The following is a 27,807-nucleotide window of genomic DNA, read 5'->3' on the forward strand; positions in this document are numbered from 1 at the left end:
GAAAATTAAAAACTTGGACTGATTTCCCAAAGAATCTGGGGAGAAATATTTACTACTCCTTTCCTTCAGTTTGGGCTGCTTAGATGAAACTTCTTCAAGTCCTTGTCTCTCTAGAGCAGCTTGAGAGATGAGAGTGAAGCTCTAAGTGCCTATGACCAGAAGCTCCAGCCAGCTGGTAGACTTGGAACCTCAACAGAGGGTGGTGGTCAAGAGAATTGGGAGCCCTGACACGAGGTTTCACGTGAATGCCCTCACGACCGAGCACTGGCCTTGAAGGCTGAGGCTTTCTTAAAGTTGTAAGACTGTGTTACGGTTGAAGGTTTGGGGAATTCTTCTTTCCTGGGAAACTCAACCTTGGAGAGTAGGTGCTGGCAGGTAGTCAAACACAAACCCCTCTGAGCCTCAGCGCAGTGAGACAGTGAACCGGGCGCCCCCTCCCTAACTCCTGTCTTATTTCACTCATACACGTAAAAGTTAAGTCCCAACTCCATCATTTCCAAATCACTCATGCAGCTTTGAAAATTATCTATATTTACAAAACCGTAGTTTCTTCAGTTGTAAATGGAACTAATAAAATTTTCTCTGCTCATCTCACAGGGTCGTACTGGGTCTCATAAACCTAATTGCTGTGAAAGAGTTGCCTGACTGGTAAAACAGTGCACATTAGTAGTGTCAGTGCTGATAGTGAGGGTGTTTATTCTGTAACTTTCCAGCAGTTGTGTCACTAGAGATCCTGATTTCTGAGTCCTAGTTGCTCAACACTGACTATTCACTGTGCTTTTTCACAATGCCTGTTCTTTGGTCCAAAGACCATGGACTTTTAGTCAGATAGACCTGGGTTCGAATCCTAGTTCTAGCACTGATTAGCTATTGACTTCAGAGAAGCCCTGTGTCCTTGCTAAGCCTGTTTCCTCATTTTCTCAAGAGGGGTTGTTAATACCTATCCCATAGTGGTATAGTAAAAATTAAATGAGATGAAGCAGGTAGAGTGCCTACCGTACAGTAGGCGCTTCTCAAATGCTACTTTCCCTTCTTTTCTAGTTTTTCCTCAGCTGTCTTAGTGTCCTATGATTAGCTGTGTTGGGTGTCTGGGGAAATTGAATTGCTTAGTTTTCTGATGATGCAACAAGCGCCTGCCCCATTTCATGATCTCATGTTTGAATTCTCCCTCTGTGTACATTTCATCACTTCCAAAACTTTGGTGGCCCAAGGTAAGCACCCATCCTCCCTAGAGTCACTGGTTCCTGAGGTCTGTGGCGGTAGGAAGCACTCTTTGGTGCTTAAATTAGAGTCTCAGTGAGGTGGGATCAAGATGGTGGAGTAGGAGGACCCTGAGCTCACCTCCTCCCACAGACACAGCAAAACTACAACTACATATAGAACAACTTTCTCTGAGAACGACCTGAAGACTAGCAGAATAGCTCTTATACAATTAAGGATATGAAGAAAAAACACATCAAGATGGGTAGGAGGGGGCAGAGATGTGATTCAGTCAGGACCCACACCTCTGGCAAGTGACCCACAGAGGAAGAGGATATCACAAACTTGGAGGTCCTTCCTAAGAGCAAAGGGTTCAAGCCCCACATTGGGGGCCCCAGCCCTGGGGACCAGCACCAGGAAGAAGTCAAACTTACGGCTGGGCGAGCTGGAGGGCTGTAGGAAACTGAGACTATGCTCTTAAAGAGCTTGTGCACAAACTTAACTTGCTCCCAGTCCCAGTGCAGAGGCTGTGGATTGAAAAGCACTTGACATTCTAGCCGGCCAGCCAAGACCACACCAGCACACCCCAGGCTACCCCTCAGCCTGTACGTGGCTCCTCCAACTGTCCCCCATTTGCCAAGATGGCAGCCCCTGGTGCACCCTGGGAGAAGTCCTGGCCCACACCAGGCTGTAACTCTAGCCCCTGCAGTGACAGCACTTCCCAAGATGGCGGCCGCTGGTGCATCCTGGGGACAGAGTAATATGTTCCAAATGAGAAAAACAAGATAAAACCCCAGAAAAAAAAAAAAAAACAATGAAACTGACATAAGTAATTGTAATTTACGTCATACACCATACAGAGTTCAAAGCAAGGGTCATAAATATGCTCACCAAACTCAGGAGAATAGAGGAATATGAGAACTTCAACAAATAATTAGAAAATATAAAAAATAACCAGTCACAGATGAGGAATACAATAACTGAAATGAAAAAAAAATACACTAGAGGGAATCAGCAGCAGATTAGGTGATACAGAACATGTAAGTGACCTGGAAGACAGAATAGTGGAAATCACCCAATCAGAGCATCAAAAAGAAAAAAGAATTAAAAAAATTGAGAATTGTTTACTGGAGCTTTGGGACAACATCAAGCATACTAACATTTGCATTATAGGGGTCCCAGAAGGATAAGAGAGGGAAAAAGGGTAGGAAAAAAAAATATTTGATGAAATAATGGCTGAAAACTTTACTAACTTGGGGAAGGAAACAGATATCCAGGTCCAGGAAGCATAGAGAGTCCCAAACAAAATGAACCCCAAAAGATCCATATCACAACATATATTTTTTTCACACTGCAATAGAGATTTATTACTTTTAAAATTTTTTATTGAAATATAATTGAAACTAATACAATATTGTAAATCAAGTGTATAGCAAAGTGATTTAGTTAATTTTTTTCAGATTTTATTCCATTAGAGGTTACATATCAAGAGGTCATAATTAAAAGGGAAAAATTAAAGACAGAGAGAATTTTGAAGGCAGCAAGAGGAAAACAAAGAGTAACGTACAAGGGAACCCCCTTAATACTATCAACTGATTTTTCAGCAGAAACTTTGCAGGCTAGAAGGGAGTGCCATGATATATGTAAAGTGCTGAAAGAAAAAACCCTACAACCAAAGATACTCTGTCCGGCAAGGTTGTCATTCAAAATTGGAGAAGAGATAAAGAGTTTCCCAGACAAACAAAAATCTAAAAGAGGTCACCACTAAACTGGCCTTACCAGGTATGTTAAGTGAACACCTTCTTTAAGTGAAAAAGTAAGGTTATAGCAAGAAATAAAAAAATATACAAAGGAAGAAAATCTCACTGGTAAAGGCAATATATAGAAAAGGCAATGGATCAACTACTAGTATAAAGGTTAAAAGACAAAATTTGTAAAATCAACTGTAACTGCAATAATAGTTAAGGGATACACAAAAGATGTAAAATATGACGTCAAAAATATGAAATATTGGACAGTAAAAAGCATAGAGCTTTTAGAATATATTGAAAATTAAACAACTACCAGATTAAAATAAATCTATATCTATGTATCTGTCTGTATATAAATATATGTGAACTTCATGGTAACCATAAAACAAAACTTACAATAGATACACACACACACACCACACACACATGAAAAAAAAAAAGAGAGGAAAAAAAAGAAACAGCACCAAAGAAAAGCATCAGACCATAAGAGAAGAGACTAAAAGAAGAGAGAAGAACTACAAAAACAACTTGGAACAGTAACACTGGAAATAAGTACACACCTATCAATAATCACTTTAAATGTAAATGGACTAAATACGTCAATCAAACGACATAGGGGACTCCCCTGGTGGCGCAGTGGTTGAGACTCCGCCTGCTGATGCAGGGGACGCGGGTTAGTGCCCCAGTCTGGGAAGATCCCACATGCCGCGGAGCGGCTGGGCCCGTGAGCCATGGCCATTGAGCCTGCGCGTACGGAGCCTGTGCTCCGCAACGGGAGAGGCCACAACAGTGAGAGGCCTGTGTACTGCAAAAAAAAAAAAAAAAAAACACGACATAGGGAAGCCAAATGGATTAAAAAAAAAAGACATATATATGCTGCCTACAAGAGACTCACTTCAGAACTAAAGACACACAGACTGAAAATGAAAGGATGGAAAATAATATTCCATGCAAAAGGAAATGGAAAGAAATCTGGAGTAACAATACTCATATCAGACAAGATAGACTTTAAAACAAAAATTATAACAAAAGACAAAGAAGGGCATTACATAATGATAAAGAGGTCAGTCTAAGAAGAGGACATAACATTTGTAAAGATAGGAACACCTAAATGCTTAAAGCAAATATCAATAAACATAAAGGGAGAAACTGAAAGTAACACAGTAATAGTAGGGGGCTTTAATACCCCACTTACATCAATGGATAGATTATCCAGATAGAGAATCAATAAAGAAACACTGGCCTTAAAACACATTAGCCCAAACGGACTTAATAGATATTAATAGAACATTCCATCCCAAAACAGCAGAATACACATTCTTTTAAAGTGCACATGGGACATTCTCCAGGATAGATTACATGCTAGTCCACAGAACAAATTTCAATGAATTTAAGAAGACTGAAATCATATCAAACATCTTTTCAAACAATGGTATGAAACTGGAAATCAATTGCAGGAAGACTGGAAAAACACAAATATGTAAAGACTGAACAACATGCTACTAAAAACCAATGGGTCAATGAAGAAATCAAAGAAGAAATAAAAAGGTACTTTGAGATGAGTGTCAATAGAAACATAATCCAAAATCTATGGATGTAGCAAAAGGAGTTCTAAGAGGGAAGTTTATAGTGATACAGGCATACCTCAAGAAATAAGAAACATCTCAAGTTAACAACCTAATTTTACACCCAGAGGAATCACAAAAAGAAGAACAAACAAAGCTCAAAGTTAGTAGAAGGAAGGAAATGATAAAGATCAGAGGAAAAATAAATGAAATAGGGACTAAAAAATCATAGAAATGATCAGTGAAACGAAGAGCTGGTCCTTTGTAAAGATAAATATAATTGACAAAACTTGAGCTAGGCTTATTAAGAAAAAAAGAGAGAGGGCCCAATTGAATGAAATCAGAAATGATAGACAAGTTACAACCAATATCACAAATACAAACAATCAGAATACTTTGAACAATTATATACCAACAAATTGGACAACCTATGAGAGATGTATAAATTCCTAGAAACATATAGTATTGCAAGACTGAATCAGGAAGAAATAGAAAATCTGAACAGTTCAATTTCTAGCAATGAAATTGAATCAGAAATCAAACAAAAAACCCAAAAAACCCAACAAACAGAAGTTCAGGACCAGACAGCTTCACAGGGGAATTACCAAACATTTAAAGAAGAGTTAATACCTATCCTTCTCAAACTATTCAAAAAAAAAAAAAAAAAATAGAAGAGGAGGGAACACTTCCAAACTCCTTCTAAGAGGCCAACTTTACCCTGATACACAAACTAAAAAAGACACTACAAAAAAAGAAAATTACAGGCCAATATCCCTGATGCATAGATGTAAAAGTCTTCTTCAAAATATTAGAAGCCAAATTTAACAATACATTAGAAGAATCATACATCATGATCTAGTGAGATTTATTCCAGGGATTCATGGATGGTTCAGTATCCACAAATCAATCTGATACACCACATGAACAAAATGAAGGCTAAAAATCACATGATCATCTCAATAGATGCAGAAAAAGCATTTGACAAAATTTAACATCCATTCATGATAAAAAAATCTCAACAAAGTGGGTATAGAGGGAACATCCCATTTATAATAATAATTATTATTATGATAAAGGCCATTTATGACAAACCCACAGCTAATATCATACTCAACAGTGAAAAGCTGAAAGCATTTCCTCTGGGATCCCCACTCTCATCACTTTTATTTAGCATAGTACTGGAAGTCTTAGCCACTGAAATCAGAAAAGGAAAAGAAATAAAAGGAATCTAAATTGGAGGTGATGAAGTAAAACTATCACTATTGGCAGGTGACATGATTTTATGTATAGGAAACCCTAAAGATGTCACCAAAAACTTAGAACTAATCAATGAGTTCAGTAAAGTTGCAGGCTAAAAAATTAATATACAGAAATTTCTTGCATTTCTATACACTAATAAATTATCAGAAAGAGAAATCAAGAATCCCATTTACAATCATATCACAAGATTAAAATACCTAGGAATAAATTTAACCAAGAGGGTGAAGACCTATACTCTGAAAATTATGACATTGATAAAAGAAATTGAAGACAACACAAACAAATGGAAAGATATACTGTGCTTGCTCATGGATCAGGAGAATTAATATTGTTAAAATGTCCATGCTACCCAAAGCAATCTACAGATTCAATGTAATCCTTATCAGAATACCCATGACATTTTTCACATATCTAGGACAAGTAATCCTAAAATTTGTATTGAACCACAAAAGAACCCAAATAGCCAAAACAATTTTGAGAAAGAACATAGCTGGAGGTGGTAGGCTCCCTGACTTCCAACTATACTACAAAGCTGCAGTAATCAAAACAGTATGGTACTGGCCCCCCCCCCCAAAAAAAAATCAGACACGTAGATCAATGGAACAGAATTGAGAGACTGAAATAAACCCATGCACATACGGTCAGTTAATCTCAGACAAAGAAGACAAGTGCTCACCATCACTAATCATCAGGGAAATGCAAATCAAAACCACAGTGAGATAGCACCTCACACCTGTCAGAATGGCTGTCATCAAAAGGACAAGAAATAAGTGTTGGCAAGGATGTGGAGAAAAGGAAACCCTTGTACACTGTTGGTGGGGATGTAAATTTGTGCATCCACTACAGAAAACAGCATGGAGTTTTCTTAAAAAATTAAAAATAGGGCCACCATACAATCCAGCAATTCCACTCCTGGGTATTTATCCTAGAAAACAAAAACCCTAATTCAAAAGATTTATGCACTCCAACGTTCACTGTAGAATTATTTATAATTTGCAACTGCCAAGATATGGAAGCATCCTGAGTGAATGGATAAAGAATATGTGATATATACATACATATACACACACAATGAATATTAGCCATAAAAAAGAATGAAATCTTGCATTTTGAGATATGGATGGGCCTAAGGGGTATTATGCTAAGTGAAATAAGTCAGACAGAGAAAGACAAATACTGTATGTTTTCACTTATATGTGGAATCTAAAAAACCAACCAAACAAAACAGAAACAGACTCACAGATACAGAGAACAATCTAGTGGTTGCCAGAGGGAAGGGCAATGGCGGGGATAGGAGAAATAGGTAAAGGATATTTGAGGTACAAATTACCAGTTATAAAATAAATAAGTCACAGGGATGTAATGTACTGCACAGAGATTATAGTCAATAATATTGTAATGGTGGGACATAATCTATAAAAACATTGAATCACTAAGTTTCACACCTGTAACTAATATTATAACTGCACTATACTTCAATTATAATTATACTTTAGTTATACTTGATGAAGGACCTGAAGTTCAGGTTGATGAGCCATGGCCAGTGCTCCACTCCACCATCGTTTGCTGTCCCACATTGCCTCAACGTGGCCCTCATGCCTAGGGGCTGCTCTAACCTTCTGTGCCTTTACTTTACATTTACCTAGTTCAAAGCCCATGAACACCATTCTCGTTTGGTCTTCCCAGCACTCAGTGAATGAGACAGGGCAGAGATGGTTACTACACAGAAACTTAGGTGCAGAGAGGTGAAGAGGCTTGCCTAGGGTCACCAAGAATGGGGACAAGAAGCCAGGTTTTGTGATACCCAGTTCAGTACTCCTACCACTTTATCCCTGATATCCTTAGGAGCAGGCTTCATTGATATGGGCTATAGATTTTTATTTTCCTGAATTTTTTTAAATTGAAGTATAGTTGATTTACAGTGTTGTATTAATTACTGTTGTAGAGATTCCTAATCAGTTAGCAAAACCCTGGGGGTGATTGCTTAGACTCATTACGGTAAATAAACCTAGATACTTAGGGAAGAATTTAATGTTTTCCAGAAGATACAGACATTGTTTGAGTTCAAAGTACTTCCATTTTCCGTTCAGTTTCACAATAAATTCTGGGAAAACTAAGTAGGTCTTTACCCAGATATAAAGGGGCCTGTTCAGGCTCTATTTGCTTAGTGAAATCCATTTTCCAGAACTTTCAGCAGTTGTGTACAGGGTACAGTGAAAGGGGTCATGGATTAGGGAATCAAGTGCACTTGGATTTGAATCTCAGTGCTACCATTCACTCAGCTCTGTGATCCTAGGCATTTCTCTTAATTTCTCAGAGCCTCAGGTGGCTTAGCTATAAAAATCGAGATTATAGCACCTTCATGGGTGGTAATGGTCAGGGCCTTTCTGCACAGCTCAGGAGATGCCCTTCATATTAGATTATTATAAACACAGTGCTCACTGAAGTTGTACATCACAGTTTATGATGAAATTGAATGAAATAACCTCGTGTGCTTAATGCATTTTTATTTTCATTTCCTTAATTGGTCACATATCTGCTATTTTATCAGGAGTTCCCATCTTCCACCGTGAGGTCAGTCAGTTTCCTGCCACTTGCTAGTACTCATGCAGAACTCCATAAACCTGAATGTTATATTGTGAAGCTGACCCTTGGCTTTCTTCTCACGCAGGAGTCTAGCACCAGAGCCCTTAGAGCAGTGGTCCCTGACCTTTCTGGCACCAGGGGCCGGTTTCGTGGAAGACAATTTTTCCATGGATGGGGGGGAGGGCGGGGTGTGGGGGGATGGTTGGTTCAGGCGGTAATGCGAGCCACGGGGAGCAATGGGGAGCAGCAGATGAAGTTTCGCTCGCTTGCCCACCACTCACCTCCTGCTGTGTGGCCGGTTCCTAGTAGCGGTCCTCGGCCCGGGGGTTGGGGACCCCTGCCTTAGAGAGATGCATCACAAACCTATGACACTGTCTATGGCAAGAGGTCTCTTTCTGGCAATTTTAAAAGGAGGCTGGGTCTTTTTAGGGAGTTTGGCTTCTTGTGATGTAGACCCCTCAGCCTGCTCTGCCTTTTTCTTTTAGTTTTTCAAGCATTGTATCCCTTCCCTGAACAAATAGTGTAAGGCCCTACAAACCGAATGTGTCAAATGTGATTCCTGACCTCAAGCAGCTCAGAGAGCAGTCAGGGAGCTAGACCAAGACGACAGGAAACTAAGGTTCAGGGAGTACAAAGGAGTGGTGGGCGAGTCCATAAAGTGCTCACAGCTCGGAGAGGAAGACGGGAGTGTCTGAGCGCTACTTTCTACATTACAAGCCCAAACTGAGGGTGATTTTTTTTTTTTTTTTAAGACTTGCTGAAGGTTGCAGACCTGGTGGGAGATAGACCTGGACTGGAATTCAATTCTTGTCACTCTAAAGCCATTGCTCAGCCCATCATTACTTGTAGATATACTTTACATCATTTTCTGCCTTGTCTCACTTTTTTTTTAGGCCTGTTTTCCTGCTCGGGACAGCGTGGCTTCCTTGAACATGTCTTTCGTTATGATTCACACTAACTTGAAGAAGAAATTCAGCTGCTGTGTGCTGGTCTTTCTCCTGTTTGCAATCATCTGTGTATGGAAGGAAAAGAAGAAAGGGAGTTACTATGAGTCCCTTAAACTGCAAACCAAGGAATTCCAGGTGTTGAGGTCTGGTTCCCAGTCTGTGTCTTCAAGTGGCACCCACAACCCCCAGAGGGGCAGCCAGGCCCTCAGTGGTCCCAAGGCCAAGCCGGAGGCTACCTTCCAGGTGTGGAACAAGGACAGCTCCACCAAAAACCTTATCCCCAGGCTGCAAAAGATCTGGAAGAATTATCTGAGCATGAACAAGTACAAAGTGTCCTACAAGGGGCCAGGGCCTGGTGTTAAGTTCAGTGCAGAGGCCCTGCTTTGCCACCTTCGGGACCACGTGAACGTTTCAATGGTAGAGGCCACAGATTTTCCCTTCAACACCTCTGAATGGGAGGGTTACCTGCCTAAGGAGAACATTAGGACCAAGGCTGGGCCGTGGGGCAGGTGTGCTGTCGTCTCATCAGCGGGATCTCTGAAGTCCTCCCAACTGGGTCAAGAAATAGGTGGGTTCTGGGGTGTTAAGACTGTTATCTGAGCAGCCAGTGCTCACTCACTTGGAGCGTCTGGGCATGTAGACAGTACTGGAGACTAGGAGTCCCAGTGTGGCTCCACCGACTGGTGGAGCGGGCCCAGATCGGTGTTACTCAACTGTCCTTCGTGAGTTAGAGGTGGCACGGGGGCAGTGGAGAGGGTGGGGATCCAGTCTTCCAGCACCTTTATCAACTAGAATGGCTTTATTTTGATCTGTCTTAAATATTGGTGTTCCACAGAAGATTTTGTTTGAAAAGAAAGTTCCACTGCTACCAATAAGCAAAACACTACATTGACATTTTAAAATATTTAAAGCATAGATCTCTACTTTTCCTTCAGGTCCTGAAATTCTGTAATGTACTGATTAATTAACGACTAATTGTATCTTTTGGCCTCAACTACCTGGGTAATTTTTAGTTTTTCTCTTTGAAAAGAATTAATTGGGGACTCTGGACCAACTTCAGGAAGGTCCATGAATCCCTAAAATCATGTGCTGATTAGGAGTGTATAACATGTGTGTATATGTGTAAATCTGTGCATTTTTCCAAAGCGAGTGTCCATAGCTTTCAGTTGTGACCCAAAAAAGGTTAAAAATCACTGGTCAGAATATATCAATTTGCTTTTCTTGAAATTCTTCACAGTTAATAAAGATTTAGGGATAAATTAGGAGCTTGGGATTAACATATACACACTATTATATATAAAACAGATAACCAACAAGGACCTCCTGTATAGCACAGGGAACTATACTAAATATTTTGTAATAACCTATAAGGGAAAAGAATATGAAAAAGATTCACTGAATCACTGTGCTGTACACCTGAAACGAACACAACCTTGTAAATCAACTATACTTCAGTAAAAATAAACAAAAAAAAACCCAGAAAGTTTATCCAGATTTGTAAACATGTGTACAACACAGAGCTATGGATTTGCCTAAAGCTCCTTAGTTCACTTATTTTGAGAGAATGTGTTTTCCTTGACTGCGAAATGAATCAGGCTAAAGAAAGCAAAGCACAGGAAGCCTAGCTCTTTTGTCAGGCTCTGGAAGGTGCTGGAGCAGGTGAGGTCATGTGTCTCCTTTTTTATTTCCTTCATATGACTGCCAGGAAAAATGGTCTGAAACCAAGCACAGGCTCTCAAAAGAAGAAAAGGAGAAGCAAATTGGATTCTCTAGAGCAGGAAGAAGTGGTGAGATCATATTTCATAACTCTCCAAATAGGCAGCACTTTGGAAGACGAGCTGCCAGGATAACCAGTCCCACCCCAACTTCTGCTTCTGCTTCTGCTTTTCTGGTTTCTTTTGGACTTCGTTTTCTAGAAACTAAATGTAATTGGTTTTTGTTCATCCATAATGGAACTACATTTCTTTCTTTCTTCCCAAGTCATTATAATCTGCCTGGCCGGAATCATGTTGCAGTTTCAGGCAGAGCTTAATACTCCCATGAATTGGAACTATAATCTTTATTTTTATGCACTCCATAAAACGTTGGAGTTTTATGGATTTAACTAAACATTCATTAAAATAACCTTTCTCTATAGACTAGAGTTATAATTTCAAATATGTATTTCCATGGAAGGATTTTGATCCTGAGATCTAACAAAAATTGCATGCTACACTTCAAATGTTCTGCCTTTGATAGGGTTATTTCCTTTGGGCATTTAGTCTAACAAAAATTTTAAGGAATTCATTCATGTTTTCTTTTATTCAGCCATGGACTCATCAACAATACCAAAGAGGAACTTAGAATACAAAGAGGAGAGGGAGAGGAAGGCCCTTTGTTAAAGCCTCTGAGCTCCACAGGCCCCAGCCTTCCCACCACACCTGGAATTTGTCCAGCTTAGTCCCAACTGTTGAACATATCAAATGCTTTCAGACTGTTTGCTCTTATAAATAGTACTGCTAAGGAGGTTGTGGGGAAGACAACTTAAGTGACTACTACTGCCCTCCAGAGGGGAAATATCCTCAGGAGTGGCGGTAGAAGACCAAAGTAAGATATGTTTTATGGCTCTTTTTTTTTGGTCCATTACACAAGTGTTTACCAGAGGGACCGTAACAATGTGTTGTGTCTCCGGCAGCCCCACAAACCAGCCAATGGTGGGCACAGTCATTTTCAATTGTTTTTGATACGCATACATGTAAAGTATCTTAGGTTTGTTTGACTATTCATTTCAAGCAGTAGCACATTTTTAAAATATTAGAATGAATAGGAGTAACATGTATGGTGTACCTGCTGTGCGTATAACAAGCTTGCTCTCTTAATCCTCCCAGTAATCCCACGCGGTAGGTACGGTTATTGCTCCCATTTTACTCAGGAGCTAAGTGCGGACACTCAGAGAGGTTACGCAGCTGGTTAACAGTAGACTGGGACTTGAAACTGGGGTGTTTGAGTCCAAGGGGCCCACACTTAGCCTTATCTCTGCTCTTGCGCCTCGTGGTGATTATAGCTTTGTAATAATGAATGAATCCCTTTCCAGGTTAAAATAATCCCTTGATACTCTTCCTGACTTGCTCCCCTGGAAGAGAGGAGAAGAGCGTTCTGAACTGAGGCAAAAGCAAGAAGCAAAGGCTGTATGGAAAAACGTGCAGAGTGTGTTTAAGCATCACAGATAATCCTGTTTGCCTGGGCCGTAGGGCCCCACAAGGTGAAGAGGGCTGAGCAATGAGGTCAGAAAGGTAGCCGGTGGTAAGTTCTTAGAGAACGTTGATGGTCTTAAGGACTTTGGCTTTCATTCTTTAAGCGACAAAGAGCCCTAGAAGGTTTTTGAGCAAGCGAGTGATGGGATCATGTGTGTTTTGGAGAGATTTCTCATTTCTCTGACTCCCCTTCCCCATGGGGACTGCTGCATAGCCTCTCTGCTGTTAGGGACTATCGTCATATCCAAGTGAGAAGCACCAGGCCTGTTGAACAGTGGTAGTGGAGGTGGGTTGAAATGGTCTGACATGAGAGGCATCATGAGGTAGAAGAGACAGAACTCGGTTCTAACTAGAAATGACCTCGAGTGAGAGGCAGGAGCCAGGGTCTCTGGCTTGGGAGCAGGCTATATTGTATCACAGGGGAGCATGCTCCTGGAGGAGGACAGGTTCCATCTTGGATGTGCTGAGTCTGAAGTGTTTGTGGATTTCCCTTCATAGATATCTATGCAGTTGGGTATTTTCTTCCAGGAAAAAGTGTCAAGGTGGGAGATCAGATTTAGGAGTCATTTGTATCAAGGTGATAGCTGTAGTCCAGGGAAGAGGACTGATGAGAAAACATAGAAAAAAAGTTTACATTTGAAGGACAAGGAAAGAACAGGGACAAGATAGATAGATAGATAAATAAATACAAATTCTGAAGGGCCAGTGAGAAGGGCTGGAAGAGAAGTAGGCATGTACCATATGATGGAAGGCAAAGGTGGGGGATGGAATTTGGGCATATTTGGGGGCAGATGGAGTTCTTGGGCAGAGTGAAGACTGGGTTGAGCAGCTCAGAGAGCATGACTGTTTATATCAGGGGTGAGCAAACTTTTCCTATAAAGGGCCAGATAGTAAATATTTTTGCTTTTGAGGACATACAGTGTCTCTTACAATGACTCTGCTATTTTAGTGTAAAATCAACCCTACACAGTAATAAATGAATGTGCCTGGCTAAGTTCCAATAAAACTTTATTTACAAAAACAAGGCAGGTCAGATTTGGCCTGTGGGCCATAGTTTGCCAAACCTGATCTGCATCATATCTAGTTTTCCTGACCAGAATCAGAATGCAGTCTTCCATACATGGTTATATGATTCATTAAGCTGACTGGAAAATGTAAGAAATGTTTGGTCCAAATAATGATAAAATTTCTTTCACCACAATTTCTAGCTATTTAGAATTCTTATACCTGGACACAGTAGATTTTGATGTATTTATGAATTTACTAACAAGCTGATTCTATTGAATTTTCTAGGCATGCAGTTATATCATGTGCATGTCGTGGTGCATTTATTTCTTCCTTTTCTAATTTGCATCTTTTTCTGCTAATTCTAAGTTACAGAGAAGTGGAGGCCCCTGTTTTCTACAGCCTTCCCCCTTCAAGGCTTGTTTTCTGGGATCCCAGTAGCTGTGGATTTTTCCGAGGGATTTCCTGGAGACCTATTTGAGGTTGAAAGTCTTAGTTTTCAGTAGCAATAGCAAAGGACAGTTTGGCAAACAAGGATCTGATCCCTTTTTTTATAAGCTCACATTTAGTGGTCTGTTTTAAAGTTCTCTTCTTTGATTTAAAAATCTTAGAATAAAATCCAAACTTCATACCTGGCCTCCACAGCCTGCATGATCTGCTTCCTGCCGACCTCTTTCATTGCACTTTTTATTTTTTCTTTCCTTCACTCACTTGTCCCCAGCCAAGTCCTTACCCTCCTTGGGGTCTTGACACTGCTGTGTCCTTCGGCTGGAATTTACTTTCCTGGGCCCTTCCCATGCCCTGTGGGTCTCAGCTCAGACGCAGTCCCTGAACAATCCCTCTATCTAAAGGAGATTCCCTCGGGGTCTCTGTTACACAGCTCAGTTTATTCGTGTCATAGTATTTTTTGTTAATTTTTATTTTTTTATGGAAGTATAGTTGATTTACAATGTTTCAGATGTACAGCAAAGTGATTCAGTTATACGTGTGTGTGTATATATATATGTGTGTGTGTATTCTTTTTCAGATTCTTTTCCATTATAGGTTATTATTTTGTGCCATAGTATTAACCACAATCTGTAATTATCTCGAATGTGGGTTGTTGTGCTTATCTATTGTCTGCCTCCTTGCAGTAGATCTCGAGGTCTCTAAGGGCAAGGACCTTGATTTCATGCTCACAACCATTGTCTCCAGCACCTAGAACTGTGTCTGGCAGAGAGTACGAGCTTTATCAGTATTTATTGAAGGAATAAAAGCATTCTCCTTTCTCATGGTCAACACCAAGGACCTATCTCAAGCCTCCTGTGCTGGGCGTTCTCCATCTGCCCCCCGCAAATTCACTCTCCATGCTTTCCTATGACTCTGTGCCCGGGGAAATAGAAATTTGGACTGTGTCAACTGGATGTCCTTGCTCTCTGGCTTTGATTTGGGACTGGACAGTAGTAACGCTGGTACAAAACTGAGAAGAAGAAGGAGAGTGAGGCCAGGGTGTCTGTCCCCCTCTTCCCCGCCCTTGCAGAAGGAACCTGTAACCACGGGCTCCTTCTCTCCTTTGACTGTAAGTTTCAGCCCCTTTCAGGCAGCCCTGTCTGTGTCTCCCCTTTTCCCTCCAGGCCTGGAAGTCAGAGGGGAGGAGGAGAGGCTGGGGTAATGATTCCCTTCGCAGTTCCCACCAGGTGGGCTTCCTCAGGGGAGGTCTCTGCTCCTCCTGCTGCCTTAGGTGTACGGGTGGGATTGGTTCCCTGCTGTGGCCAAGCCTGGGGTATGGTCCCTTTCCTTGTTCATCTCTACCTTGTTAAACTCGACCTACAACTTTGTAAATAGTCCTTTTATTTCGACCCTCAATGACTCCATTTGAGCTTGTCATTTTTGTCTGCTGGGACTCTCAGGTTTTTTCACCTGTGAAATGGGAAAGTTGACCAAGTGGAGTTTCTGATAAATCAACATTTCTAGTGGTTACTACTGGTCACTTTTGAAATCAGTGACTGATTCTGACAAAACTTGTTGCAATCCGAGTTGTGTAAAGATAAACTTCGCGCTCGATTTGCAGTTCTGTGTGCCTGTCCTGTTATCTGATAATGTTTGGACTATGGGCATCTCATGTAACTTTTAAACCATTTTGATAAAAATTTTGTCCTGGGATTGAGGATAGGGTTGTTTTTGTGAATGAGATGTCTAGATTCCTGAGGTTTGGTATATACGTTAGAATTGAAATAAAGAGGGAGGCCTTCTTCCCTTAATTCTGTGGGTATTTTCCGTTAGGTCCTCTTACATTGAGCTAAAATCCACTCCTACCCCTCTTCTCCTGATGCCACCTTTGTGCATGAAGAACCACCCAAAACAAACCCGCACAGAGAGAAACAGAACAACAGAGGTTTGGGCTGACCTCCAGATCTTGTGCAGATTTCAGTGGTGAACCGAAGCTTGTTTGATCAAATAAGCTTGAGATGAGCTCTCACAGGATCACAGAGGCTCAGGGTTAGGGTGGATCTTAGAAGTCATCAGTTCCCTCCCCCATCAGATTGGTCATTGCCAGGCAGAGAATCTTCTCCAAGTCTTCCAAACCCTGCTTAAACAGCTAGAAGGACAGAGAACCAGAGCTGGGGAGTGAGTAGATCTTTAAAAAGATTGTCTGTTTGATCTTGGCTGGATTTGAGACATTGTTTCTGACAAAGAGCTTTTTAAATTTTTAATAGAATATGTGGGGTTTAGTTTAGCTCTATGACCTCTTTTCCACCTCTGCCACCACCCAGGTTTGTGACCCTTCCTGGGGCTCGTGTTCCTAAATGGGACACTTCAGGATGCCATAGTGAATCTCTTTCATTTGCCGTGCACTGCAAGCTTTTCAGAATGCCATGGGGTACTTTGCACTTGTGGGTTAGACCAAGCTTATGGTAGGATCTTCATTTTTCTGACAGGGATAGAAGTATGACCTACTGGTAATACCAAGAGAATCTGATTTGCTCCTTTGGTAACTGGAATAGTGATTCCACTATGAGTAGTGCACTGGCCCTGTCCACGTTGCCCCTGTGCCCGGGCACACTGGCATCATCGAGTGGATTTCAGGAACACCACCATATGGACCTCTTTAGCCTTCGCAGTGGTTGGGCAGAGAGTTGGTCACCTCTGTCTGTGAACTTTACCTGATTGCACTGTACAAATATGATCGTTGTCCCCTGTGTACCAGGATGAGATAAAGATTAGGATGTATTATTCTCTTGCCCCCCCCTTCCTCCTGCCCTCTCTCTCTCCAGACTGCTCTCTGCATATTGCTGACGCTCGCATCGTCATCACTGCTGATGTGTTCTGTTTCCTTGTGGTTTATAGATGATCACGATGCAGTCCTGAGGTTTAATGGGGCACCCACAGCCAACTTCCAACAAGATGTGGGCATGAGAACCACCATTCGCCTGATGAACTCTCAGGTAAAATTTCTTCTGTGCAGAAGTACAGTGAGAGAAGTTTCCTTCCTAACACAGTCGTGGACGGCGCTGAGTAGAGTGCAGTGGTCAGTACAGAGACTCTGCAGTTAGCTTGCCTGCCATCTAAACCAGCTTTGCCTCTCTTAGCTAAAAGATCATGCCTAAGTTACTCATGCCTCTGTTTACTCATCTGTAAAGAGGGGAGAATAACAGTACCTTCCTCACAGGGTTGTTGTGAGGAACACACGAGAAAATCCATGGGCTCTGAAGTAGAATGTATTTACTAGGAGCACATCAAAGCCACCGGCTTAATTAAGTCCCTTGCCCTTCCTGCGTCCCGGATTCCTCATGGAGAAAAAGACAGTGATTCCATGATCCAGCATGGTACTTTGGTCATGGGAAGGCCCCTGTGGCATTAGTCTGCATTACTGGAGGTGTCCAGTGTCCAGAGAAAGCCGAGTTCTGCTGTCCCCGTGGCCGCAGGTCACATCCAGAGTGTTGCCCAAGGGAAAACAGAGGATATCCAGGGAGAGAGAGGACTGTCGTGAAAAGTAAATGAAGCAATGAACGTGGGTGTGCTTTCTATGCTGTAAAACCTTATCCAAGTATTATAAGACAGCATCACAGTGTAATTTATGTGTAATACAGCATTACAATTCAGGTATTACCTCATGAATCCCCCTAGACTATTCATTTCCTGAAGTATTTCCAGGTAGCATATGCTGATTTCTCTATACTAATGGGAACTTAAGAAGTACTCTTGCCACAAAGTTCTGCTAATGGATTGAATTAGTGGAAAAAGCTGGATTGCACATATAACAAAAATAGCATGATAGGGCTATAAACCCACTCACCTCACTCCCGACCACCAATGTCTGTCTTTTTTCTGAGTATACGTGTAAGCCTTGGGGGGTTTTATGTCAGCGTTTAGACTCTGTACACTTTCTAGGGCTCGTGGGTGTGGACTGGGTCCTGGAAGTGACCCTAAGTGCCCTTTCAGCACCGTCCCAGCAGAATATGCATTTCTCCTCCCCGCTGCCAGGCCTCCACTTCCCTGTTTCTCCCAGCAATCTCTTCACTGCCTGACCTTCAGGAACTCACCACCTGGGCAGAAGCTGCTTCCTGCTTTCCATCTGAGGCCCACAGTCCTAGGAACCTTTTCGTGATGGGACTTAACTCCTTTTCAAGAGGCCACCATCTTGTTTTCGATTCTTCTAATCCTTCTGTTATTATTTGGGTGATGATGATGTTGTCACTTTCTAACACTGTAACATCCTCCAGCAGCCTCTCTGTGCTTCTAATACCTGTTTCTGTTCAGCCTTACGTTTGGGGGTTCTACATTACTTTTATGATAAGCTATAAGAGGGCAGGTTAAAAAAAATAGATTCGTCGGCAAGAGAGTCTCTGGAGCAAGTGGTACTTGAGCTAGACTTTGAGAGATGGGCAGAATCTAGAGAAACAGCACTAGGAAGGCATCCAAACAGTGGGATTGGCAGGACAGAGCCGCACAGGAGACGAGGGGGCACTCAGACAGCCCTGGCAGGGTGGGGATGGGTCTGGACTCGTGCTGCATCGCAGAGGGAGGTGAGGCTGGGGCTTCATGGCTGCTCAGACTCTGGTGAGTCTGGAAGATCAGGCAGAGGGGCTGGGATGAGCTCGCCCTTCTCTCTCCTGTCCCTTCTTGTGCCGCAGTCACAGAAACCTGGAGCTGGAGGGCTCCCCAGGGAATGCAAATGCCTAACTTCTGCTTCTGTATAAGATGGTACCTAAATACCCAGGAGAAAGGTGTACTTACCCTTGCTTCCTAACACAAACGGGGACGGTGCTGCGCAGAGCACAGTGGTGAGGACAGAGACTGCAGCTAGCCTGACTGCCGTTGAAACCAGCTCTGCCTCTCTTAGCTAAACGATCACGCCTAAGCTCCTTATGCCTCTGTGAAGAGGGGAGAGGGGAGAATAACTACCTCCTCACAGGGTTGCTGTGAGGAGTAAGTGAGAAGATCCACGCAAAGCATTTAGCGGCCGGCGCTTATGCATAAGTGTCACCTGCTCTGATATTTATGTGTGCGGAACTGAGGTGGGTGTGGGGGGTACGTTGGTGAGCGAAACAGACTCAGCCCTGTTCTCGTGACACCATCCAATAGTCATACAAACAAATATAAAGTTACAACAGACAGCTACAGAGGAGAGGGTTAAGGTGCTACCAGAGCCCATAAAGGGGCATCTTCCCTAGGCAGGGAAGTCAGGAAGAAGTGAGGAGGTGATTCTCCACCGCGCCTGAGGAGTAAGGGTAGACGGCGAGAAGTGGGAGAAGAGGCAGCAGCGTGGGTGAGGCCTGTGTGGAAGGGAGCTGGGACGCACCAGGACCCGGGAAGAGGTGAGTCTGGGTGGTGGGGATGTAGAGAGGGACGAGGCTGAGGGTGAGGAGGAGCCAGGCCATGGTGCCTGTTTTCTTCTCTGAGGCATAGCCAGACTTGCGTTTTGTAAACCCCTCTGGCTTCCATCTGATCAGCGCAGTGGGTGCGGTGGATGGACAGACACACTTAGGGGGCTCTTGCAATCGTGTGGACTAGCAATGCTGGCAGTTGCGCCAGAGTGGAAATGAAGGGGACTGTGAGGAAAGAATGGATTTGAGAGCTACTCAGAGTGTGCAGCCACCAGGCTGTAGTGTGTGGTTGGGCGTGAGAGGTGAAGGGAGGGGGGCCACAGGTGCGCCTGGGTTTCTGGCTTGCGTAACTGGCCAGCTAGTCACTGAGAGGGGAAGGAGTACTGGCAGATGTTTTGGGTTGTGAGGGGCGGGTAGGGTCAGAGAGGCGGGCAGGGATCAAAAACGTGGTTCTGCATATGGTTGATCTGAGCTGCCTTTTACGTGTCTGTGAAGAGAGGTCCAGTAGGCAGTTATAGAGATGGGACTGGAGTTCAGTGGAAAGGTCTGGGCTGCAGATGAGGGTTTGTGAATCGTCTCTATCTATGTGGCAGTGAAACAGTGAGACCAATTGAGGGCACTAGAGGGAGTGTAGAGAGAGGAAAAGTCCATGCAGGGGGTTTGGGTAATGAGAGCAGCGAGAAGGAGGTGAGAGCCATCAGATGCTGCTGAGAGGCCAATTTAGATGAAGACTGAAAAGCATCGTTCTCTCCTTAGCAAAATGGAGGCCACCGTTGGCCTCAGCGACAGCCATTGGGGAGAGCGGTGAAGCCAGATTGGAGAGTGTGGAGGAGTGGGGAGGGAGGAAAATGTGGAGAGTTCTTGCAAGAAGGCTGGCTCCGATGGACAGAGAGAAATAGGGCAATAGCTATAGAGAGTTGAGGGTTCCGGGGCCAGTTTTTGTTCTTTTCATTTTTTAGATTGCAGAGAATTGAGTATGTTTAAAAGTCAATGGGGGGCTTCCCTGGTGGCGCAGTGGTTGAGAGTCCGCCTGCCGATGCAGGGGACACGGGTTCGTGCCCCGGTCCGGGAAGATCCCACATGCCGCGGAGCGGCTGGGCCCGTGAGCCATGGCTGCTGAGCCTGCGCGTCCGGAGCCTGTGCTCTGCAGAGGGAGAGGCCACGACAGTGAGAGGCCCGCGTACCGCAAAAAAAAAAAAAAAAAAGTCAATGGGAAGACAGTCACAAAAGGAAAATCACTGTATGATTCCACTTATATGAGGTCCCTGGAGTGGTCAAGCTCCTAGAGACAGGAAGTAGAATGGTGGTTACCAGGGCCTGAGAGGAAAGAGGAATACTTGTTTAATGGATCTAGAGTTTCAGTTTCAGAAGAAGATGAAAGAGTTCTAGAGATGGATGGTGGTGATGGTTGTATAACAGCATGAATGTACTTAATGCCACTGAACTGTACACTCAAAAATGGTTAGAAGAGTGCATTTTATGTTATACATATTTTGTCACACACACAAATTTAAGTCAATGAGGAGAAAACCAGTTGATAGAGAAACTGAATATACTTAAAAGAGGAGATAATTAAGTCAGTGGTGGGAGTGGTGGATCCAAAGCCTAGTGGAGGATTAACCCCAGCAGGAGGGGTCAGGAGGGGTCAGAAGGGAAGAAGGATGCAGGGGAGTAGCTGGAGGCCGTCTCTAGTGGAAGGATGACGGGGCTTCAATTTTCTCTGCAAGGTAGGGTACAGAGAAAAGGAGGCTTTTCATAGGGAGGCTGAGGGGAAGAGAGGTTTCAATAGAGGAGGTTTGAGCCAAGAAGGTTTGAAATTGTCATTGAGGAAAGAGTAAACCAGAGGAATGGAGTAGGGTCTCCAGGCCGTGCTAGCCGCTTCGAGGTTGGGGAGCGTGGATTCAGAGAGAAATCCAGCTGTTTGCTCAGGGGTGGGATGGTCTGCAGATCAGTAGGAAGCTGCAGGCAAGAGAGGGAGCACGGAGGAGGCCTGGAAATTCTCTTGGATTCGGGAGGCCACTCCCTTCTCGGGCATCTCTTCCAGGTGTTTAGTGAAGGACTAACCCTCAATCCTCAAAGATTCTGAAACTTTAATTTCTAGCAATTGCTCTCCTGGGTATATATCCAAACAAAACAAAAACAATGCTGAGAAAAGACACATGCACCCCAATGTTCACTGCAGTACCATTTACAATAGCCAAGACATGGAAGAAACCTAAGTGTCCATCCACAGATGAATGGATAAAGAAGATGTGGTACATGTAGACAATGGAATATTACTCAGCCATAAAAAAGAATGAAATTTTGCCATTTGCAACAACATGGATGGACTTGGATGGTATTATGCTAAGTGAAATAAGTCAGAGAAAGATAAATATTGTATGATATCACTTATATGTGGAATCTAAAAAATAAAACAAATTAGTCAATGTAACAACAACAACAAAAACAGACTCACAGATACAAAGAACAAACTAGTGGTTACCAGTGGGGAGGGGCAAGATAGGGGCAGGGGATTAAGGGGTAGAAAACTACTAGGTACAAAATAAAAAGCTACAAGGATATATTGTACAGCACAGGGCATTTATTTTATAAGAACTTTAAGTGGAGTATAACCTTTAAACATAGTCACTATATTGTGACTGAAACATATAATACTGTTCACCAACTATACCTCAATGAAAGAAAATAAAGCCAAGGTAAGGTTGCCTGGGAATTAAGAGACAGACCTTGATCGAATTTCTCCCTCAGTACCTAACTGCGTGAGTGACTTGAGCAAGTCGCCTTATCTTTCTGAGCCTCAGTTCCCTTATTTGTAAAGGGAAATAAGAAAAGTTGCCCTGCTGGGTCTTTGTAGGATCCAGTGAGATTACTGAGCGTGGAGCATGTCACTCAGAGGCCCTCATGCTGAAGCAAAGGCTGTGTAAAGGGTGGCCGTTGTCCCTAGTGCAGCGTGAAGGCCTGCCTGTGTCTGCTGGGCAGTCACTGTGCCCTCCCATTTCCCAGGCAAGTGGGCACCCCAGAGTTCCTGGGGGAATAGCTGTGGGTTTGGTAAATTGTGCCTTTGAGCAGCTCATTTTCTTCCCAGAGGGAGAGCTCCTCTGGACGGCAGCTGGGCCCGGTTTTGTTTGTTCAGCTCCCAGCCTCCTCACATGCAGAGGACAGACTTTTGTGCATCTGGCCTGTGACAAAGCCATGGAAAACAAAGAGGTGGTTTCTAATTGAGAAGATGGCTTTTTAAAGAGAATGGTGTCATACCGTGAAGTTTCAGCAGCTCTACGCAGGCATCTATGTACCAGGTGTTGTTATGAGATTCCATAGGGAAACCACATAGAGCTAAATGTGGGTCTTTAAACAAATTCAATTGTGACTCTAAGTGTAAAGGTTTCGTGAGACTCAGCTGAGCCCCTGCTGGGCCCAGTGGCTTCCTTAGAAGCTCTTGTACAGGTTTGGGAAGAGAAAACCTACACCCTGTGCATAGTGATACGTGGACTGGACTTCACCCAGGGCATTGCCAGATCACTTAATGGGGCTTGAGATATTAGCTGATGCCACTTACTAAATACTTCTGTTGTCTAAGGGCCATACCTGTCTTACCACATTTCATGACAACTCTGTGAGGTGTGGCCACAAAACACCATTTTAGATAAAGACACTAAGGTTCAAAGAGTTGAAGTGAATTACTCAGGGTAGCACAGAAACTAAGCAGTAGAGGTGGATCTGGATCTAGGTTTGTTTGCCGGTGGTACATTAACTCCCCTGAGCTTTCTTTAAGCGTTTCTAGGTCGCTGATATTTTTCAGAAACACAGAAGGGGCTCGACTTGATGATATTGGACACAGGGTGCCTTCTTACTCCAAACCTCTGGGTCATAAGTGGCTTTCAACGTGCCAGAGCTGCCCTTGGTCTTCTCTTCCTTGTGTAGCCCATCCATCTGGTGTGCAGCCAGCTACCTAGATTCCATTCAGTCAATCGAATAAGCTCCCTCGAGACCCTGCCTAGTATGGGGGAAGAGCAGGAGAATGCAACGCTCTCCTCCTCATAAGGGCTTCCGTTTAGTTGAAGAGAAGAAGACACACCCCGCTCCCCAACATACACACACACACACAAAGCCAGTAAAGGTGCTGTGCGGAAGCAGAGTATATTCTTTTTGCATGAGTTTGACTATTTGAGATACCTCATGTAAGTGGAATCGTGCAGTATTTGTCCTCTGTGTCTGGTTTACTTCACTCAGTATAATGTCCTCCAGGTTCATCCATATTTGTCATATTTGGTAGAATTTCCTTCTTTTTTGATGCTGAGTAATATTCTATAGAAGCAGATTGTTGAATGGTGGTTGCCAGGGGCTGGGGTGAGGGACAGATGGGGAGTTGCTATTCAATGGGTATAAAGTTTCAATTGTGCAAGATATATAAGTTCTTAGAGATCTGCTCTACCTTGTGCCGATAGTTAACAGTACTATATTTTGCACTTAAAAATTTGTTAAGAGGGTAGATCTCATGTTAAGTGTTCTTACTGCAATGAAAAAAAAGCAGGGTGTACTCCAGTGTGGGGCCGATACCCCCGGCCTGGAGTTCTTTGGCATGGAGTTCTTTCTGTGAGGGCACTACTGAATCTTGAAGGGAACATTCAAAACCTATATTTAATTTGTGGAAAATAGCTATCTTTAAAATAACCTGCTATCTGACCTCACACCACATTTCAGCTCAGTCACCACGCACAACCAGTGCTTACATCAGAATCTCACTCAGTCATCAAATGTCTACACTTTGAGGTCATTTGCTAGGAATTTTTGCATCTGTGTTCATGAGGGATATAGGTTTGTAATTTTCCTTTCTTGTTATGTCTGTCTGTATTTTTGATATCAGAGTAATGCTGTCTTTGTAGAGTGAGCTGGGAATGGTTCGTCTAAAATTTTCTGGAAGGGTTTGTGTAGAACTGGTATTACTTTTTTCCTGAGTGTTTGGTAGAGTTTACCAGTAAAGTCATCTGGGCCTAGAATTTACCTTGTGGGAAGGTTTTTAGCTACAAATTCAACTTCTTTAATAGACACAGGGTTATTCACGTCACTTGTTTCTTCTTCCCGAGCTTCGTTAGTCTATATCTTTCAAGAAATTTGTTCATTTCTTCTACGTTATCGACTTTGTTAGCATAAAGTTGTTCATATTTCCTCATTATCCTTCTAATATCTGTGGAATAAGATGTGATGTCAGAAGTGACATGACATCCTTTAAGGTGATCCAAATGGTATTGGAAATCCCAGAGCCGAAAAGGACTTCGGAGATCAACTAGCCATTCATTTCAGAATGAATTACTGATCACCTGCTCCATGCCAGACTTTGTGAACAGGGCTAGAACTCAGCTGCCAACAACAGCAGTAAAACAGAAACAGACATGCTCCCTGCCTTTGTGAAGCTCAGGGTCTTGCCTGATTGTTTCATTTTACAAATGAGATAACTGAGGCCTGAGAGGAGAAGGTGAGCTGTACAGTTGCACAGAGCACAATGGCAGGCCCATGTAGGCTGAAGCCTTCGTAACGGCCTGTCCAGGACTCTTTCCTGGCTCTCTGGTGACACGTTCTAAGTCCATGTTTTCTCACTCCCATCATATAATTTATCCATCTCATTTATCACTTAGCTCTCCCACTATGAGAGGAGGCATTTTTGGCCTGTTTTGTTCATTGATGCCCAATGCCCAGGTGCCCAGGATAGTGCCCATTACGTAGTAGATGTGCAAGAAATATTTGTTGAATGAAATATAGTCCAAAGAACCTTCTGTTCACTCAGTGGATTGCCTCCAAACTTCGTTTTTTTAAGCTTTTTATTTGAAAATACTTGAAAACTTCCAGAAAAGTTGCAATAATATGACAAATACAAAGAATGCCTATATACCGTTTATCCAGATTCACTTATTTTTTCATTTTACCCCATTGCTATATCATCTGATCTATCCATCTTTCATATTTTTTTTCATTTGAGAGTAAGTTGTATACATTGCAGACATCAAGCCCTAAATATTTGTTACAGACTGAAAGTTTACAGCTCTCCCACAAATTTTATGTTGAAGCCCTAACTATCCAATATGATAGTATTTGGAGGGAGGTGGGGCTTTTAGTAAAATGTGAGAGGAGAGAAATGAATTGAAGAAGGAATTGTTTAGCAAAAAGGAAACAGAACTTAAAAGATTTGGAAAATTCTCAGCTTATCTATATTGCAAAAAATGAGAAAACTTGTTCTGAAAAAAACTAAGAGGATGGCCCAACAAGCATTTGATAAAAAGGTCAGTGTGGGAGTGAACCACAGACCTAATCAGCCACCCCAGCAGAAACACTGCTAGTGTGAACTGAACGAGTGTGGATACAGGACAAAATGAAGGCAGGCTGTCAGACTTAGATTCTACAGGACCAAACTATAGAGCTCTTTGCCCGCAAACATATACCATTCTTCAAGACAAGGGAAGAATGAACCCAATGGTGATTCAGAGACCATCAGGGCTGCCTCCTTGGTTTCAAAGGGGGCAGGGCACTGCCTTGACCTCAGTAGGCCATATGGCAGCTGCCCAGGGCCTTGGGGGAGTGACTCCTACCCGGCAGAGCCACGCAGGTGGGACTGATGCCCCACCACGTCTATAAGGCAGAGCATCAAACCAGAGAGGATTATTCTCAAGCCTTAAGATCTAATGGTATGTACTTTGCTAGGCTTAGACTTTCTTGGAACCTGTCACTTCTTTCTTCCTTCTAATTTCTCCCTTTTGGAATGAGAATCTCTACTCTATGCCTGTTCCACCACTGTATTTAGGAAACACATAATTTATCCAGTTTCACAGGTTCACAGCAGGAGAACAGTTTAACTTCAGGTTGAATCGTTTTGCTCTCTTCTGGTTTAGATAATAATATTTAGATAAGACTTTGGACTTCAGCCTTTAGAGTTGATACCGGAATGAGTTAAAACTTTTGGGGATGTTGGGGTAGAATTAATGTGTTTTGTATGTGAGAAGGACATGATTTTGGGGGATACAGGGGTAGAACGTTATGGACTGAATGTTTCTCCCCCAAATTCATATGTTGAAGTCCTAACCCCCAATGTGATGGTATTTGGAGACGGGACAAATGGGAAATAATTAGGTATAGAAGAGGTCTTGAGGGAGGGGCTTCCACGATGGGATTGCTGTCCTCATAAAAAAATAAGGAGAGAGACTAGAGCTTGCTCTCTTTTTACCATGTGAGGACACAGGGAGAAAGCAGCCATCTGCAAGCCAGGAAGTGGGCCCTCACCTGGTAGCTGAATCTGCTGGTACCTTGATCTTGGACTTTCCAGCCTCCAGAGCTGTAACAAAGAAATGTCTGTTGTTTAAGGCATCCAGTCTGTGGTATTTTGTTATAGTAGCCTGAACTGACCAAGATAATACTTTAATGTGTACTTCCTAAGAATATGTCTTATGTAACCAAAATATAGTTATCAACTTCATACATTTACACTGATACCATACCTTAATCTGGCTGCATTGCAGTTTTGTTAATTGACCCAATAATGTCTTTTATGGCATATTTTTTCTTCTAGCACAAGATCCAGATTAGGATCACGTGTTGCATCTAGTTGTTACGCCTCTTTAGTCTCCTTCAACCTAGAATATTTCCATATCCTCTGTCGTTTAAGACACTGACATTTTTGAAGAATAAAGTCCTTCTTTAAAGTTTTTTCAAATTTAGGGTTTATCTGATGCTTTCTCAGTATTAAATTCAGTTTCTGTATTTCTGGCTGGAAAACTACACAAATGACACTGTATCCTCCTAAGAGCATCATATCAGGAGGCATCCAGTGTCCATCTGCCCTTCAGCTTGGATATGGTGTTGTTTGATTTGGCCACTGTATAATTACATTTTTCCCTTGCGGTCTATGAGTGAACACTTTTAATACTGTGCCATTATTCTCCAGATCAAAATTCCCTCCTACGTTTAACATTCATCGATCACTTTTGCCTGAGCCAGCCTTTACTATGATGGCTGAAAAATGATGGGTCTTTTAACTTCAGCTCTCCCTTCTCCATGTAATCCAGCTGGCACCCAGAATTTTATTATAAGCAAGAAGCCTCCCTTCTCCTCCTCCATTTATTTCCTTCCTCCCTCCCTCCCTCCCTCCTTTCCTTCCTCCCTTTCTTTCTTTCTTTTCTTTTTGTATTTGTTATTGGTAAGAACTCAGAGATTCCTATATTTTCAATGGTTTCTAATTCATTACGGTTCTGAACTACTTAGGTGTTCAACTTGTCCCAGATCTGGCTAGTGGGAGTTCCGTCAAGCTGGCTCTTGTTTCCCCATGACATGCATGCCCTCATCGTTTTTTAAAATACTTCTATACTTTCTGGCTTAACAAGATGTTCCAGTTCATTTTGTAACCTATCTGTTGGGTTTTTAATATTTCATCTTTATTAATTTTATCCTGAATGCACAAAGTGTTC

At 42.7% G+C, this 27,807-nt stretch overlaps 1 protein-coding gene across 2 annotated transcripts in view; it reads left to right on the forward strand.

The window, feature by feature from the left end:
• The window catches only part of ST6GAL1 (ST6 beta-galactoside alpha-2,6-sialyltransferase 1), a 134,580-nt gene that overhangs the window by 93,619 nt on the left and 13,154 nt on the right, over window positions 1–27,807 (forward strand). Inside the window, exons 4-5 of one of the 2 annotated variants that reach the window (XM_067738370.1) lie at window positions 9,256–9,877; window positions 16,875–16,972. In XM_067738370.1, coding sequence (XP_067594471.1) covers window positions 9,295–9,877; window positions 16,875–16,972 — 681 coding nt within the window. In that variant the 5' untranslated portion in view covers window positions 9,256–9,294. The remainder of the gene's footprint in view (window positions 1–9,255; window positions 9,878–16,874; window positions 16,973–27,807) is intronic. The other variant, XM_067738371.1, reaches the window with a different exon arrangement.

Source organism: Pseudorca crassidens, chromosome 5, assembly GCF_039906515.1.
Source record: "Pseudorca crassidens isolate mPseCra1 chromosome 5, mPseCra1.hap1, whole genome shotgun sequence".
In the NCBI taxonomy this organism is placed as follows: Eukaryota; Metazoa; Chordata; class Mammalia; order Artiodactyla; family Delphinidae; genus Pseudorca; species Pseudorca crassidens.